The sequence below is a fragment of the Neofelis nebulosa genome, chromosome 5, assembly GCF_028018385.1.
Source record: "Neofelis nebulosa isolate mNeoNeb1 chromosome 5, mNeoNeb1.pri, whole genome shotgun sequence".
Lineage (NCBI taxonomy): Eukaryota > Metazoa > Chordata > Mammalia > Carnivora > Felidae > Neofelis > Neofelis nebulosa.
Genome location: NC_080786.1, coordinates 111,075,991 through 111,093,716, shown reverse-complemented (window position 1 = coordinate 111,093,716; position 17,726 = coordinate 111,075,991). Strand labels below are relative to the sequence as shown.

General features: G+C 37.5%; 1 protein-coding gene across 1 annotated transcript in view; it reads left to right on the top strand.

Annotated features, from left to right (window-relative positions):
- Positions 1-17,726, top strand: part of ADGRG7 (adhesion G protein-coupled receptor G7) — a 77,207-nt gene that overhangs the window by 12,401 nt on the left and 47,080 nt on the right. The window contains exons 2-6 of the mRNA XM_058731612.1: positions 6,689-6,802; positions 8,552-8,656; positions 11,145-11,257; positions 14,108-14,257; positions 14,723-14,823. Of these exons, the coding sequence (XP_058587595.1) occupies positions 6,689-6,802; positions 8,552-8,656; positions 11,145-11,257; positions 14,108-14,257; positions 14,723-14,823 (583 nt within the window). The remainder of the gene's footprint in view (positions 1-6,688; positions 6,803-8,551; positions 8,657-11,144; positions 11,258-14,107; positions 14,258-14,722; positions 14,824-17,726) is intronic.

The window sequence follows — 17,726 nt, the reverse complement described above, 5'->3', positions numbered from 1 at the left end:
ACTACTATTAAACACATGCAGCATATGAATCCTCAAGTTGAAGCTGATGCTCTCCATCCCGGTTTTCCCTGTGGTAAAGGCAGCACTCGTAGGGTGGAGCTGGAGCACTTGATTAGTAACCAAAAGATCCGAGTTAACTCCACTCAGCTGTCAACTAGTTATTGATCTGGAACAAGCTACCCTTTATGTAGAATATACTCTTTATGTAGAATGTACTCTTTATATAGAATGGGGATGTTGGGCTAATGAATAGCTAAGTGTCATTTTTATAAGTCCATAGGTTTAAAAACTAGTTAAATGAAACAAACAAAGCACTTAATCCTTCAGGGTCTGTCTTTCTTTACTTAAAATACAGAGGCTTAAAAATACCAATACTCCCTTTGTTATATTTTGTGGGTAATTTAGGCATTTCAGGGGACAGGGTCTTGAACTGGGGGGGCGGGGGCAAAAGGTGTTAAAAATGGGATTGTAACAGAGGAGTGGTAGCTCAGCTTGGGCTCGATATCCTCAACCAAATTGCAAACGCCAAAGAAGCCAGTCAGCAAACATTTGTTGTACCGTCTATGCATCTGTCATTAAGCGGGGCCTGGAGACAAGACAAATAAAAATAAATAAATAGAAAAGAAAGTAAATTCTAAGGAAGGCTGTTTGTCAGTAATGAAAATAAGAACAAATTAATGGAATGGAAACAAAACAAGAATGGAGATCAACGAAACCAAAAGCTAGTTTTTTGAAAAGATGAATTTAAGACGATAAATATCTAGCGAGATTTGTCAAGACGAAAAGGTATATAAGCAACATGTGCAAAAGTAAAGCGGATCACAACACAGAGAAGCAGGATGATAGACAAGGTTTAAGCAAAAGCCAAGACAGCACGCTGACCCAGAGCCCGCATCTCTCCTTCCGGGGTTTGCGTCTTGCATCCGGGTCCCCAGCTCCCCTGCTGGGCTTATAGGGAGATTTTGCTCACTTCACTTCGCCCCGGTGGTGGCAGTGCTTACCTGGCCCTGAGGGGTGGCTGTTGGCTCGGGTGTCGGTAGGTGGCAGCACAAAGCCTCCTTGGGCCTGGAACCCTACCAGGCATGAGGACAGAGTGGGGCGGGTGCATGTCACAGTCTGAAGTAGAACTCCGAGGAATGCACAGTTCCTAAATTCAGACCTGGACTTCCAGGTCCTTAGGAAGGTATGATTATCCTGGCATTAGAATCAAGCACGTAGACTTTATTTAGCAGTTTGTGAGCTTAATTTCCAAGTTTTACATCTACTTTTATATAAATGGTATATGGGTCTTCATTGTACTTTGTTCCAGGCCCTGCATAGAGTTGCATTGCTGGTGAAAATACAAGTCAATACAACCCCTATAAGGGCAAGCTGGAAATAAATGTCAAAATGACAAAGGTGCACTCTTTGGCTCAGAATTGTACTTCTGGGAATTCATTCTCCATATGAATTTGTGCAATGTACAGTGCAATTTTGAGACAATTGAAAACAACATGTGTCCATCAATAAGGGGTCAGTTAGCTAAATCAGGGTTTATTATGATGGACTATAATGCAGCTGTAAAAGAAGAGGTGGAAGTTTTCTATGAACTGCTGTGGAAAGATTTTGGACATTCATTGTAAGGTGCAAGAGCAAGCTACAGAAAAGAGGATGAAAATAAGTATAGATTCATATTTGCTTGTACTGAAAAAAGAAAGATTGGAAAAAATGAATAGAAATTATTACTTGTGTATATTTATGGATGGGAGAAAGGTTATGTACTTTGTATGTGATTTTTATTTTCCAACTCTGTGAATGTATTACCTGTTAAAATATATACTAAAGAAGTTATTAAAAAATCAATAAAGTCATAAGCAAATACCATGCAAATATTATCCTAGCTAATATAAAAACTTTGCCCAAGTAGCAATTTTCTAAAAAAACATAAATGACCAAATTTACCCCCAAAGGAAGGAAAAAAAACCTAAATCGAACTGTAACCATTAAAATAGTCGAATCAGGGAGCCTGGGTGGTTCAGGCATCTTGATTTTGGCTCAGGTCATGATTTCATGGTTCATGAGTTTGAGCCCTGTGTCAGGCTCTGAGCTGACAGTGCAGAGCCTGCTTGGGATTTTCTCTTTCCTTCTCTCTTTGTCCCTCCTCCCCCAAATAAAATAAATAAACTTAAAGAAAGTAGTTGAATCAATAGTAAAAACCAAAACAAAACAAAAACTGCAGCAAATGCTATGTATTGATTATCTTAGATATAATAATAGTATAAAATATGATGTAAAAGATAAACGACAATTTCAATATAGTGTTAACCTCTGGGTATGGAGAGAAAGGAATGTTGATAGAAAGGAGTAGAAGGGGTTTCAACTCTTCGTGTAAAGTTTTATTACATATTTTTTAAAAAGTCTGAAGCAAATCTCAGAGAAAGTTCCTAGCTTTTAAAACTGGCTTTGGGGTAGTGGGGGATGTTTTATACTCTGTACTTTGTGTACTTGAAATATTCTACAATTTAAAAAGATTCGCATAAGGGCACCTGGGTGGCTCAGTCAGTTAAGCATTGGGCTCTTGATATTAGTTCAGGTCGTTATATCACGGTTCATGGGTTCAAGCCCTGCACTGGGTTCTGAGCTGATGGCTGGAGCCTGCTTGGGAATCTCTCTCTCCCTCTCTCTCTGCTCCTCCCCCACTCTCATGCATTCACCCTCTCTCAAAATAAATAAACAATAAATAAATATTCACATATTTCCTTGGTTACACGGAGAAGTTTGTCATATAACAATTACAGTTAAATCTCTCTTGGTAGATCTTAAGCTCTTTGAGATCTGGATCCATATCTTATATTTTTATACCAATGACTTGATTTTTAGAGAAGTTTCAGGCTACAGTAAAATTAAGCAGAAAATATAGAGTTCCTATTTATTCCCTCTCGCATCACTGCTTCCCCTCCATATCTTCCTTTATTATTAATATCTTACCCTAGTGGGTTGCTTTTGTTATATAATGAATGAACCAATATTGATACATTATTAATTAAAATGGATCTTACATTAGGGTTCATTCTTTGCGTATACAAATTTGGTGGATTTTGACAAATATAATGACATGTATCCACTGTTACAGTATCATACAGAATAGTTCACTTGCCTAAAATTCCCCTTTGCTTCACCTATTCATCCTTCTCTCCCTCTCCCAACCCGCCAGTCATTTTACTGTTTCTATAGTTTTCCCTTTCTAGAATGTCATATTTAAATTTTTTTAATGTTTATTTATTTTTGAGAGTGAGAGAGAGAGAGAGAGAGAGAGAGCATGAGTGGGGGAGGGGCAGAGAGAGAGGGAGACACAGAATCCGAAGCTGGCTCCAGGCTCTGAGCTGTCAGCACAGAGTCCAATGAGGGACTTGAACTCATGAACTGTGAGATCATGACATGAGTTGAAGTTAGATGCTTAACAGACCCGGGAGCCCCTCCAGAATATCATACTTAGAATCATATAGTGTGTAGCCCTTTCAGCCTGGCTTCTTTAACTTAGCTAAAAGTATTTAAGATTCCTCCATATCTTTTGGGGGCTTCATAGCTCATTTCTCTTTATGGCTGAATATATTCCATTGTATGGATATACCACAGCTTTTTAAAAAATCCATTTACTTGGTGATGAGTGACGAGAATTTTTTCATGTGTCTGTTAACCATCTAGATGTATTCTTTGGAAAAATGTCTGTTCATGTCTTTTGCCCATTTCTTCACTGGATTATTTGTGTTTTTTGGGGTGTTGAGTTTGGTAATTTCTTGATAGATTTTGGATACTAATCCTTTATCGAATATGTCATTTGCAAATATCATCTCCCATTCTGTCAGTTGCCTTTTAGTTTTGCTGATTGTTTCCTTTGCTGTGCAGAAGCTTTTTATCTTGATAAGGTCCCAATAGTTCATTTTTGCTTTACTTTCCCTTGCCTCTGGAAACATGTCAAGTAAGCAGTTGTTGTAGCTGAGGTCAAAGAGATTGTTGCCTGTATTCTCCTCTAGGATTTTGATGGCATCCTGTCTTATATTTAGGTCTTTCATCCATTTTGAGTTTATTTTTGTGTATGGTGTAAGAAAGTAGTCCAGGCTCATTCTTCTGCATCATTCATCATCAGGGAAATACAAATCATACATCGTAACAAATTGGGATTTATTTCAGATATGCAAGGCTAGCTCAACATTTGAAAATCAATTAATGTAATTCATATCAACAGGGTAAAAAAGAAAAATCACATGATCATATCAATAAATACAGAAAAAGCATTCAACAAAACCCAACTACCATTCATGTTAAAAACTCTTAGCAAAGTGAAAATATAGGGGAACTGCATCAACTTGATACAGAACATCTACAAAAACCATAAACTCAATCTCATACTCAATGGTAAGAAATGAGATGCTTTCCCCTAAGATGAGAACATGTTATAAAGGAAGAGAAGGAGGGTTGAGAATACTGTATTATGTTATAAATTTTTCTATACATTGTTGGGTTTGATTTGCTAATAATTTGTTGAGGAGTTTTGACTTTACATTCATGAGAGATATTGATATTTAATTTTCCTTTTTTTGTAATGTCTTTATCTAATTTTGGTATTAGAATAATGTTGGCCTCATAGAATGAGTTAGGAAGTGTTCCTTTTGCTTCTGTTTTCTAGAAGAGAGTGTAAAACATTGATACCAGTTTTTCCTCAAGTGTTTGGTAGGATTCAGCAGTAAATCCATCTGGGGCCTGATGCCTATTGTTCTGGAAGGTTATTGATTATTGATTCAGTTTCTTTATCAATATAGGCCTATTCAGATGATCTATTTCTCCTTGTGTGAGTTCAGTAGATTGTGTCCTTCAAGGACTTGGTCCATTTCATCTAGCTTATCAAATTTGTGGGCATAGGCTATTCATAATATTTCTTTATTGTTCTTTTAATGTTCATGGGATCAGTAGTGATGACTCTTTTTCATGTCTGTTATTTGTGCCTTCTCTTTTTTTTATGGTTAGACTGTCTACAGGTTTATCAATTTGAATGATCTTTACAAATAATGAGCTTTTGGTTTCATTGATTTTGTCTATTAATTTCCCGTTTTCAACTTCATTGATTTTTGCTCTGATTTTTAATTATTTCTTTAAAAACAAAGTGGACTTAGATTAGTTGTAAATGTATACTGCAACCTCTACAGTAACCACCAATTTATTTATTTATTTATTTTGAGAGAACAAGTAGGGGAGAGGGGCAGGGGCAGAGGAAGAGAGAGAAAGAATCCCAAGCAGGTTCCATGCTCAGTGCAGAGCCAGACACAGGGCTCAATCCTGTGACCCTGGGATCATGACCTAAGCCAAAATCTGGTCAGACACTCAACTGACTGAGCCACCCAGGAGCCCCCCAAAATGTATCTTTTAAGTTTATCTATTTTGAGAGAGAGAGAAAGAGAGAGTGAATGGGGGAGGGGCAGAGAGAGACAGAGAATCCCAAGCAGGCTCCTTGGGAGCCTGACAAGGTGCTCAGTCTCACAAACCATGAGATCATGACTTGTGCCCAAATCTAGGGTTGGACACTCAACTGACTGAGCCACCCAGGTGTCCCTAATCTAAGTCCACTTTCTAATATCTCTGTGGTCTCATAAGTAGTGCCAGGACCTCATAATACAGTATTCCCAATTCCTCCTTCTCTTCCCTTACATTTTTTTCTGTCCTTTATTTCGTTTTTCCATAAGCTATAATCAACTCATATGTCATTGCTATTATTATTTTGAATAAACTTATCTGTTAGATCAATTAAGAATAAAAAAACTAGGGGCGCCTGGGTGGCTCAGTCGGTTAAGTGTCTGACTTTGACTTAGGTCATGATTTCATGGTTTGTGAGTTCAAGCCTCACCTCGGGCTCTGTGCTGACAGCACAGAGCCTGGAGCCTGCTTCAGATTATGTGTCTCCCTCTCTCTCTCTGCCCCTCCCCCACTTGTACTCTGTCTCTCTCTCTCAAAAATAAACATTAAATTTTTTTTTTTTTTAAAAGATCTCTCTAGACTCTTGCAGGATAAATCTCCTTGGCTTGGTCTATAAACCCACTCATAATCCAATCGATGTCCTGCTATTACTTCACATAGGACTAATATTCCTTATTTGTTAAACTTTGCTGTTCCTTGGGCACATCAGAACTTTCCATTTTGTGATTTTGCACTCTGTATCCCGCCTATTTGGGGCCATCCTTTTTTATCTGGCTTTTCTAGTTTTAGCCTTAAAATCTGACTCAAATACCACCTCTTCTGGAAAGTCATCGCTGGATAAATTGCCTCTGTCCTCAACATCTCTCTTCTGTGTTCTTAAAGCATGTAAAAATCTGCATGTTGACTTAGGTGCCTTATATGCCTGCCTATCTATCTATCGACTATCTATCATCTATCTAATCTATATAATCGCCTGTTTCCCTCCGTAGATTCTAATGTCCTTGTTCAAAGTATTATGTCTTTTAAATGTAGCTTTTTGGTATTCATAACCTATCATAAGTATTGTATATCCTGTGTAAATTCTCAATATATATTTTTGTTGATGATGATGTTACAAAAAATACTTCTCCAGTGCTACTCAAGGTGATTGTTTTACATGTAGAAATTAAAGGCTACACATCCAAAAGGAGAAACTGATTAGCCAGTTTGTGAAGTATTCTATTATTTATTGTTTTTTTAGGAACATTAACCCCCACAGCAAACACCACAATAAAGTTCTGCAGGAATGGTGGAACCTGGGAAAATGGCAGATGTGTTTGTCCAGAAGAGTGGAGAGGATGGAGATGTACAATCCGTAAGTTACTTGGGATGGCACTAGGGTATGAGATTTAGGTGGCTCGTGTTAATAAGGACAACAGCAAAGTTTTTCAAATGCTTCTGTTAATGATTTAGTAACAATGGGTTTAATAATGATGGCTTTAACATGTGTTTGTAGCTTAATAGTAAAAGCTGAGTATTCTTTTTGGGCTATTTACTTGTATGTTCAATATACCTAGTATGTTTCCCAACTATCAAGTTTCTCTGTAAACTGACAGATGCTTTTCCTTCTGGTTGCACTGTCTACTTCAGGGCAATGGGTGATATGGTTTTCTCAGGTCCTTCTGGTTGGTGATATGCTGTATTACCCCATTTCAAAGATCACAATTCTAATATATTTAACTTTTCTGAAACCAAGGTACATCTTCCTATCTAACTATATATGTAGATGAAGTTTTTGTCTTTTCATCCTTTCTCTTGATGAGATGTTGTAAAATTAGTGGTTTTACTTCAGACAGTGCTCTCTCAGAATCAAAGTTCAAAGCTACTTCTTTTTTTAATTGAAGTATAGTTGACACACAACGTTACATTAGTTTCATGTGTACAACATAGTGATTCAACAACTCTACCCATTATGCTATGTTCACCACAAGGGTAGCTACCATCTGTCACCAAACAATGATAGTTCAGTACCATTGACTTTATTCCCTGTGCTGTACCTTTCATCCCAGTGACTTATTTACTCCATAACTAGAAACCTGTATCTCCCACTTTCCTTCACTCATTTCGCCAATTCCCCCTGGCAACCCTTCTGGCAACCACTCTGTATTTATGCATCTGTTTCTGTTTTTTATTTGTTTATTCATTTCATTTATTAGATTCTACATATAAGTGAAGTAATATGATATTTTTCCTTTTCTGTCTTACTTATTTTACTTACCCTCTAGGTCCATCCATGTTATTGCAAATGGCAAGGTCTCATTCTTTTTTATGATTAAGATTCATATATATATATATATATATATATGAATATTCCCAGCAAATATATATATATATATATATATATATGTGTGTGTGTGTGTGTGTGTGTGTGTGTATATATATATATATATACATATATACACACACACACACACACATACACACATATATATATATATATATATATATATATTTCTTTATCCACTCATCTACTGACAGATAGTTAACGTTGCTTTCTTGTCTTGGATATTGTACATAGTGTTTCAAAGCTACATCTTCATCTACAGTGTGCTTTCCAATACTCTGTACACTTTGTGCTCCCTGCTTAGGATCCAGAGCCCTAGAAATGCATTCCTACCATATCCTGCACTCCTACAAGGCAGTATATCTCACATGCTCCATGACTTTGGTCTTTTTGCTTTGACCCACATCCTCATGATGCCCTTTGGTAGTAAAGATAATAAAGATATAGGCTCTATATCTTTAATTTTCAAGATTGCCACTAATTTGATTATACTATCCTTTTTGATGTGTTAGTGATTACAGCCTACCTCTACCAGGTTATATATTGTGTACATTTTAACTAGAAGACATTATCTAACATATTAATTTTTCTAATGGTATTAATATTAACTCAACCAGATAAAAAAGTATGAAATTCCTGGCGGGTCAGTGAGTCCTAAAGTTTTCTATCATCCTTCAAATTATACTGAATAGGTTTTGAACTTTGACTTTTATCTGGTTTGAAATTTTAAAAAGAAAATTATAATTTATGATGAAAAAATATATTTTCTTTTCATCATAGCTTATTTCTGTGAAAGCAGTACCGCTGGTGATTTAACTTTTGCCAGAATTCCGGTGGGAAAATATGGATCTTCCCAGCAAACATGTGGTGAGAACACTTTAAATGGTATGTGTTTTTCCAAACGTCTCCTCTGTGTAAGCATATTAATCACTATGCTGGATCATACCTATCATTCCTCCAACCAGTATTAAGTTCCTGGAAGAGGCATCAAAGACGGCTTTGTGGAACAGTTTGCCTCCCTTTCATGATACCAGTGTTCCAAGTTTAGGATGCAATTTCACATAATTCTAATTCTCCTAAAAACTATAATATGGATCAGTTAAAAATTCCTTTTACTCCTTCTCCCATTGGTTTATTTCCCCAGTTTACTCTATGTCCTTGAATTTAATCATGTTAATATCTGCTTATGGAGTTTTATAACTTGTCTGAATATTAAACATTAGCTATAGATTTGTACCATATCTACTTTCAGACTTCATCTTTCTAGGTAGAGATGCTGTTAAGTTTGTCCACAGTTGGTAGTACTTCATCTCCTTGGTAATTTTAGTTAGCCATCTTGGAACATTCTCTAGATTCATCATACCTTTCTTGAAGCATGACAACCTTGTGTACATAGAGACATTCCAAGAATAAAGGCACAAATAACATTTTTTAAATGTCTATGCTCCCTGATGATATCCAGGATTTTGATGACTTACTTCAATGCTGCATTGGGTAATATCTTCTGAGAGTAGCCCTTAAAAATTCATAGGTTCCTTTCCTGACAGCTTAGAACCCATTATGCTGTATAATTTTCTCTCAGTGTTTTACCTGAACTTTGTTTGCATTGATTTTCCTTTGACCACTCCTCCTATCTCTCACATCTTCCTGCAGGATATCATCATTTCCTGCAGCACTGGATATCTGAATAACAGCCAATTCTAGATCATTTATGAAAATGTTTGAGAGGACTTCAGTCAGTAATAACCCTGGGGAGAATTTCGCATTTTATATAGATATTTATTTTTGTTTATGTCATGCTCTTTGAAATGCTACAGTACTTATAGGTGCTGGTCTTTCCCCTGTGTTTCTTTATCTTATTTATTCTAAGAGATTATGTAAACCAGTATGCCATTTGCAGAGTCCAAATTGCCTTTGCCCACATATATCATGCCTACTCAAATCTTCATGATCCTATTCTTTACATATGTCCTTATAAGGCTAGAGCCTCTTGATTAAAAGCTCAGAAGGTGAAAGACATGGGGCTTCGTGTATTGGTACTTACTTTTTATAATGTATGTCCATGGATACTTACCGTCTTAATTTTTATATGTTTTGTTTGTGTTAAATATTTCATTATAACTTGTAAAAGAGATACAACTACAATAAATAACTATGTGCTACCCAATCTGGAACAGTAAAAATGTCAGTAACATATGCATCAAGGGACATCACTCTTGTTTGATTTTTTTAAAATGTTTTTGGGACAAGGGAATCACCATCTTTCATTTGGTTCTTTTATTTGGTTATTTTTATTTTCTGAGCAACTATTGTGAAAAGGTTTATCTTACTTACCTTTAAATTTCAGATTGAGCCCATAAAATAATTTTAAGGATATAGATTCCAATTATTGGCAAATGTGTGTTTAGTTTTATATTAAGAATTACTTCTGAATTATTCACTTTTATGCAACAAATGACCAAGATATTTTCAATGATTTTGCGTAGGCAGATTCATACTTGTAGGAGGTGATTTTATTTGTCAACAGCTTCTTAAGCTTTGTTCACAGGAGAACACTGAATTAGGGAGGCTCGGTGATAATTATAAGAAATAAACCTAATGATTCATGAGTATTGAAAGCCAACCAGGTATCAAATAGGTGCTACAATATAGTAGAACTCTTTGCCTTTCAGTTTACTCAGATTTGGATAAAGAAGGAAAGATCAATATGTAATTCATTATCTAGTAGGAATTTTTCATATTGTTTCCCATCTCTTCAACCCTCATCACATCCAATTCAAAGCCCTATGTCCCTAGTTGCTGGAAGGCAAATCTTCCTTGCAGACTTCAAAGGAAGGAAATAGTTTTGAATTCCAGATTTAAAAATTAAGACAAGTGATATCTGCCTTTAAGATTCCTGTAGTAACTGGCCGATTCACTTTTCCATTCCTGTATATTAAACTACCCCAAATTTCGTGGCTTAAAAGAATTAATGATTTAGATTTTTCATAGTTCTGTGGGTTGATTGTGGCAGCTGGAGTCCTAAATGGCAAGACTGAAGGGCCTCAGTTCTCTTCCACATAGCCTCTTATTCTCTAGTAGATTGGAGCTGCTTCCTTATTCAACAGTCTCAGGACAGTGTTCCAAGGGGGTGAAGGCTGAAACTTCATCTTCTTGAGGCCAGGTTCTGGAGCTCTCACAGAACATTCTCTTGGTCAACGCCAGTTGTAAGTCCAGGCTCAATTCAGGAAAAGGAGGAATAGACTCCACCTTTTGGCGGGAAAAGCAGCTAAATCACACTGAGATGGAGGTGTGTATAGGGGCAGATTGTTGCTAGTGGCCATGTTTGCAAACACTTGTTTTGTTTTGTTTTGTTTGCTTCTTTTTATTAAAGTGGGCTATCCAATAGCTACTCGGATGTGCAGTATTTCTATATATGGAGAAATAGTATTAGAAAATGTGACAAAAGGAAATTGCGATGAAAATCTGGAAACCCTGGAAAACAAGGTATGCCCTATGGTCCATGTTCTGGGTAACTGGAAAAAGTTTGGATTCTGTATACTCTCTGTTCTTTAGATACCTGATGGTCAGATCTATGCTTTTTAAACATTTTTAAAAATTTTATTGTTATTATTTTTTAATTTTGTTTTTACTTTTGAGAGAGAGATTGCAAGCGGGGAAGGGGCAGAGAGATAGATTGAGAGAGAAAGGGAGACACAGAATCTGAAGCAGGCTCCAGGCTCTGAGCTGTCAGGACAGAGCCCGATGCAGGGCTTGAACTCATGAACCGTGAGATCATGACCTGAGCCGAAGTTGGACACTTAACTGACTGAGCCACTCAGGAGCCCCTGAATCAATGCTTTTAAAACTGTCAAATTAGAAAAAGCAAAAACTGGGGTTCCTGGGTGGTTCAGTCAGTTAAGACTTCAGCTCAGGTCATGATCTCAAGGCTTGTGAGTTAGAGCCCTGCATTGGGCTCTGTACTGTGACAACTCAGAACTGGAGCCTGCTTCTGATTCTGTGTCTCCCTCTCTCTCTCTGCCCGTCGCCTGCTTGCACTCTGTCTCTCTCAAAATTAAGAAACGTAGAAAAAAGAAGTAACAAAAACTGGTAATTAAAGCCACTCTTTTTTTTTTTTTTTGAAGATGACATCTGTTTGTGAAAAAGGACAGTTGTACATGGGTTCAGCAAATTTTAGTGAATGATAATCTGTAACATATTTTAAATGGCCTCATCTTTTTAGATCAGTGGTAAAGTATTGACTGAAAATAGATCACTGGTATCTGAAACCAAAAGGAAGGTATTTTGATGGTCAACTTTATTAGAATAAAGAGGAAAAAGAAGAAAAAAAAACTATTATCCAACACCTTTTGAGACAGGAAACCCCAGACCCTAATGCTGGTCTCAGGGCTGTACCCATGAGCAGGTGAAGTGGGAATTACATAGACTAGATGTTTTATTCATGAAGATTAAATTATTTTGACCTAATATATACCTAAATGCAATTGCATGGGATTGCTAATACCTGCGGCCAAGAAAGGAGAGGAGGAAACTTTAAGTGGTCCAAGTGCAGGGCATGTAACATACATTATCTCATTTAGTCCTTATGGAACCTCTGTGAGTTAGATGTTATTCTCATAGATAATTATAGTGATTATACTAATTCTTGATCACTTACTGTGTAGCAAATATTGCACTAACATTTTAAATATGTTTTTAAATCACATTTAATTCTTATAACAACTATATAAATAGTTATGAATGTACCTATTTTATAGATGAGGAAACAGTGTCTTTGAGAGGTGCAGTGAACCACAGCCAAAAAATGATGGAGCTGCTTCTTATTTTAAAGTCCACACTGTCCCACACTGGCTCCCTAACTGTAGATGGGCAGGGTTGAAGGTAAAGATGGGGATAGAAGTAGAATGTGGAGATGGCTGCCAGCCACGTAGTTTGTGTCAACTACACAGGCTGGGGAAAGAGTTCATGTTCCAGAGTTTGACTAGCCAGTTTTTGGCTCTCAGCTCTGACATTTTAAGCTGCATGGACTTTGGGTGAACTCCTTTCCCTCTTCAGACTTTTAAACAGGGAGAAGGATGCCCTACTCACAGTGTTGTTTTGTGTATTAAATGTGATAACATCTATAAAAACATCCAGCAAAATGCCTGCACAGAGTAGGGACCTAGCTATTGAATGAGAGCTTTCTTTGTTTTGTCTACTGATTGGATATTATTTTCAACTGTTCCCCAAGTATGAATGGCCTGTGAACTTGGTTTGATTTTTGAAATGATGCTGCCATCTAGTGAAAACTAACACACATGCTCACATTAACACCTGGCTCTACCAAAGACAATATGGATTAACATGTTTTATAGTCTCACAACACCAGAGCCAGGAGACTGATTGGTACCTGGAGATATGGTCGAGGTCAGTGTCTCCCAAACTGTCTTTGCTGAAAAGCTAGTTAAAATTTTTTTTTTACATTTATTTATTTTTTGAGAGACATAGAGAGACAGAGCACAAGTTGGGAGGGGCAGAGAGAGAAGGAGACACAGAATCTGAAGCAGGCTCCAGGCTCCAAGCTGTCAGCACAGAGCCCGATGCAGGGCTTGAACTCACAAACCGTGAGATCATGACCTGAGCCGAAGTTGGATGCCCAACTGACTGAGCCACCCAGGCACCCCTTGGAAAGGTAGTTTTAAAAATTTCCAACTCCTTGCTGACCAATAATTTTGTAAAATGTAATAAAAATTAATTACTAGGAAAATTGGATAAAAAAGATATGTAAAATACAGATTATTTTTTCTCTTCTAAAAGAGTTTTAAATTATTTATTTACTTATATTTTATTGAAGTGTAATTGACATAGTGTTACATTCGTTTCAGGTGTACAACATAGTGATTAGAACAAGTCTCTATGTTATGCTATGCTCATGCAAGTGTGGCTCCCATCTGAATACAAATCATTGAAAAAAATCATTAGATTCAATAACATGCAATTGTTGTAGAAGTTTCTGACCAGTAACTCTCAGTTTCTGTGCTTACCTTCCCTATGGACCCTATAACAAACAGTGAACTATTTGGTTCATGGTTCCCACCTTGAGTAGCATTGCTCTCCCTAAGGCAGCCTGTCTTAGTTCATTAATCCTGGCAGATAGTAAAGGCTGGAAAAACCACCAGCCTGCGTGTACTTTGTCCTTTTCACAAGTAGAGAAACAAACATGAAGAACCAAGTGGATGTGATATTCAGGAGATTGAGGGTCAGCTGAATTCCAGTTTATTCACCTGCAATTGCTTGCAAAGTATTTGGACATAGTTGTATAAATCTGGCTGTTTTGTTTTGTTTTGTTTTTAACAGATAGTCAATATGGTAGCACAGCTTGAGAACATTTCTAGTGAAACTCAGATTTTAACATCTAATGTCGGTAAAATGACTCCTGAGAACATCACTTCTGCTGCTAGAGTGGTCGGAGAGATCTTCAACGCATCCAGAAATGCTTCCTTTGAGGTAAAACTCACAAGGTTTTAAAAGGGGGGCGGGGAAGAAAAAAAAAGACATGGAAAGACAGACAAAACTAGAAATCCCTTTACTTAGTTCAATAGTAAGTATAATTATACTAAGTATCGTGGGCTGTGATGTTTTCATAGTCAGAACCCTGCACTCTTATTTTGTTTCTGCTTCTGGATCCAAGCATCTGCTTTTGTGTTCTCGGGGTGGGGTAGAGTTTCTGTGAAAGACCTTGCTTTGAGGGGAAATTCAGAAGCCTAAGCTTCCCAATTGACTCAACTTAAATTTCCATCATGCTTTATCTTTATTCTCTCTGCCATCTAAAACTAAACCTTCAATTTTGAAAAACACTTGCCTCTGGATTACCATGCCAGTGGTGCCACATGATTCTGCAATAATTCATGATAATGATGATGTATGATGTATGTCTTCTATGATGATGGTTTGGTCCCTTGTTCCTGGCAGGCAAAAGACACTGCTGTATCGACAGTGAGTCAACTTCTAAGTGTCGGTGAAGATGTTTTTCAACAAGTTCCGGTTGCTCCTCCTGATGACGCTTTGACAACGTAAGCACAATTCCAATTGGGAAAGAAAACATTACAAAGTGCTGTGTACCATTAAGACAGGTGTTTTTATTTCTCTCATGGATGCACTAACTAGCTGATTCCTTGAGAATGAAGACTGAAGCCTTGGCTTTCCACCTGATCTTCATGTACTAGACAGGGTGGTATATGTTAACTCTTGGTTCCAGGGGTGTCCCTGGCCTAGGATATAGAGAGCGACTAGGATGATTTAGATTAGACTTCTTTTCCCGGCCTTGGCTGGGCATGGCCAAGGGTCAACCTGCATGCGCAATAGGAGCTCTTCCAACTCTTTTCTCAGCATAGAGCTGAAAGGAACAACATAACTTTGCGGGACAAAGCTCCCTACCCACAACTCAGCTATCCTTGAGATACTGGTGTATTTTGGTTAAGCTTTCTTAAGCTTTCCCAAGACTACATTGAAAAAAAAAAAAGAATCCAACTCTACCTACTTTCTCTATTTTTGATCCCAGTGGGTTGGCATAGTTTGGGTTGTATATTTATAATAAAACTCATGTACTTTATTATAAAGTTCCCTCACTATGATTCATTATGGTTTTATCTTATACACAGGTTTTTTTGAGTTTTAAAAAATTTAAGTAAATATGCATGCTCATTGTATAAAAATAAGAAAATATATAGATGAGCAAAATTTTATTTTATTTTTACTTAAAATTTTTTTTAATATCCACTTATTTTTGAGAGAGAGAGAGAGAGAGAAAGAGAGAGAGCAGGAGAGGAGCAGAGAGAGAGGGAGACACAGAATCTGAAGCAGGCTCCAGGCTTCAAGCTGACTGTCAGCACAGAGCCCAACATGGGGCTCGAACCCATGAACTGTGAGATCATGACCTGTGCTGAAATCGGATGCTTAACCAACTGGGTCTGAGCCACCCAGACACCCCTAGATGAGCAAAATTCTAAAAATTGTCCCACCTTTATTAACTTGAGGGTATGTATTCTTCCAGATGTTTTCCTCTGTATGTGTGTGTATCATATTTGTATCATATTACATACTTTACAGATTTATAGCCTGTTTTCGTCATTTAATACTCCATGAATATCTTTTTAATATAAATATCTATACATTTATATCATACATTTTTATTTTATTATTTTTATTTTTGAGACAGCATGCACAAATGGGGAAGAAGGGCACAGAGACTGAGAGAGAGAGAGAGAGAGAGAGAGAGAGAGAAACTTAAGCAGACTCCATGTTGCTCATTCTCATGAACCATGAGATCATGACATGAGCAAAAATCAAGAGTCAGATGTTCAACTGACTGAGTCTCCCAGGTGCCCCTGCATCATAAATTTTAGATACTGCAAAATATGAGTGAACTTTAAGCAATTCCTGCTGAGGGACATTTTGATTACTTCAAGTCTTTTAAAACTTTGAGCAATCAACATTCTTATACACAATCTCTGTTTGCAAGGCCCATTATTTTTTTTAGGAGAAAGTCCTGGAAGAACTTACCAGTTTTCTAATTTTTACAGTGTTGAGCCCTCAAAGTAGAAAAAGTACAAAAGCATGAAATGCATAGTACATTCACAAGTTATAATTCTGAGACCTGGTTGTCATTTCAGCAGTTCAACTGGTGTATTTTATGACTTCAAATTTCAGTAGGAGTCTAGGCCCTTCCGACTGGGAGTGTGGAGATTCCCATTTTTCCTGAAGTTGGAGAAGAAAGTGGCCATGGCACTCAGAGTCTATGTTGAGTGACCATGGATCCAAGAGCTGGAGCGGGCTCCCTCCAGACCTGGAGGCTCTGTGTTTGCAGTCTTGCTAGGCAGAGAGGAGAAGAGTGGATGTTTCTGGTGAGAAAGTTGAGGAGACAGCAACTATGAGATTTGGCTGAGAAAGTCATACATCATGATACAGATGAAAGTACTGTCCTGACAATAAGTAATTATGAATTTTACTGGTTTAAGACATGGAGAATCAATTGTGTGTATTTATGTGTAATATCCAAATGGCTTCAGAGGAGGTGGTTAGAGGATAAAAATTTTAAATATGGGACACACTGAAACATGAAATGTAACCACACTCATAGTAATTCTTCCCATTCTGCATTTCTAGTCTACTTACTTTTTCTAATCCCATTGTGAAAGCTGACCCTCTCCCATGTGATCTTGTATATAAGCCCTTGGGGACTCAGGTCCTTATTCACTCAGATAAGGCTGTTGCCTCAGCCTCCAGGCCCCAGCCTCCCACACTTAGTACTCCTCAAGAGCTGCCAACAGAGGTGACCTCTAATACTCTCTCTGGGGAAGGAAACTAATTCCTTCCAAACTCTGTCCCCTCAACCTGGGCCTACACACAGGGTCTCCTGACAGACACCAGGCTTCAGTTACTCATCTCCCTTTGACTTCTACCTTCTTTCACTTACAGTTTCTGGTTTGCATTCATAAGCTACTGGACTCCCCTTCTCAACTTATGGAGAGAAGCGGACAGTGTGAGACTAAAACTCCTTAAGTGGAGAAGGGGAGACTGGTGAAGTTCTCTAACATCCATTCATCCATTCTCTTGGTCTGAGTTGGGAGGAGCCTGGACAAAGTCTCTGCTGTTAAGGGCACCCTGCTACAATCAGTGAATCTAAGACTTCATTTTTCCATTTTGACCACATGCTGCAAAGACTGACCCATAACCCTGGAACTCTGCCCTCAAATTCAAGCCCATAATTGTCCTTGTTTACCTATTTTTGGGAATGCAAGACTGCTTCCCTAATACTGACCACTTTGTACATTTACATTTCACATTTTTATTTGTAATCTTGTTCCAACCAGCCTTCTTTGGTTAAAAGATCCTCACTTAGATTATTTTGACCAGAGATTTATTGTAAAGAAGCTTATGGAATCTCATGGGAACCTAAGAACAGTACCATAATATG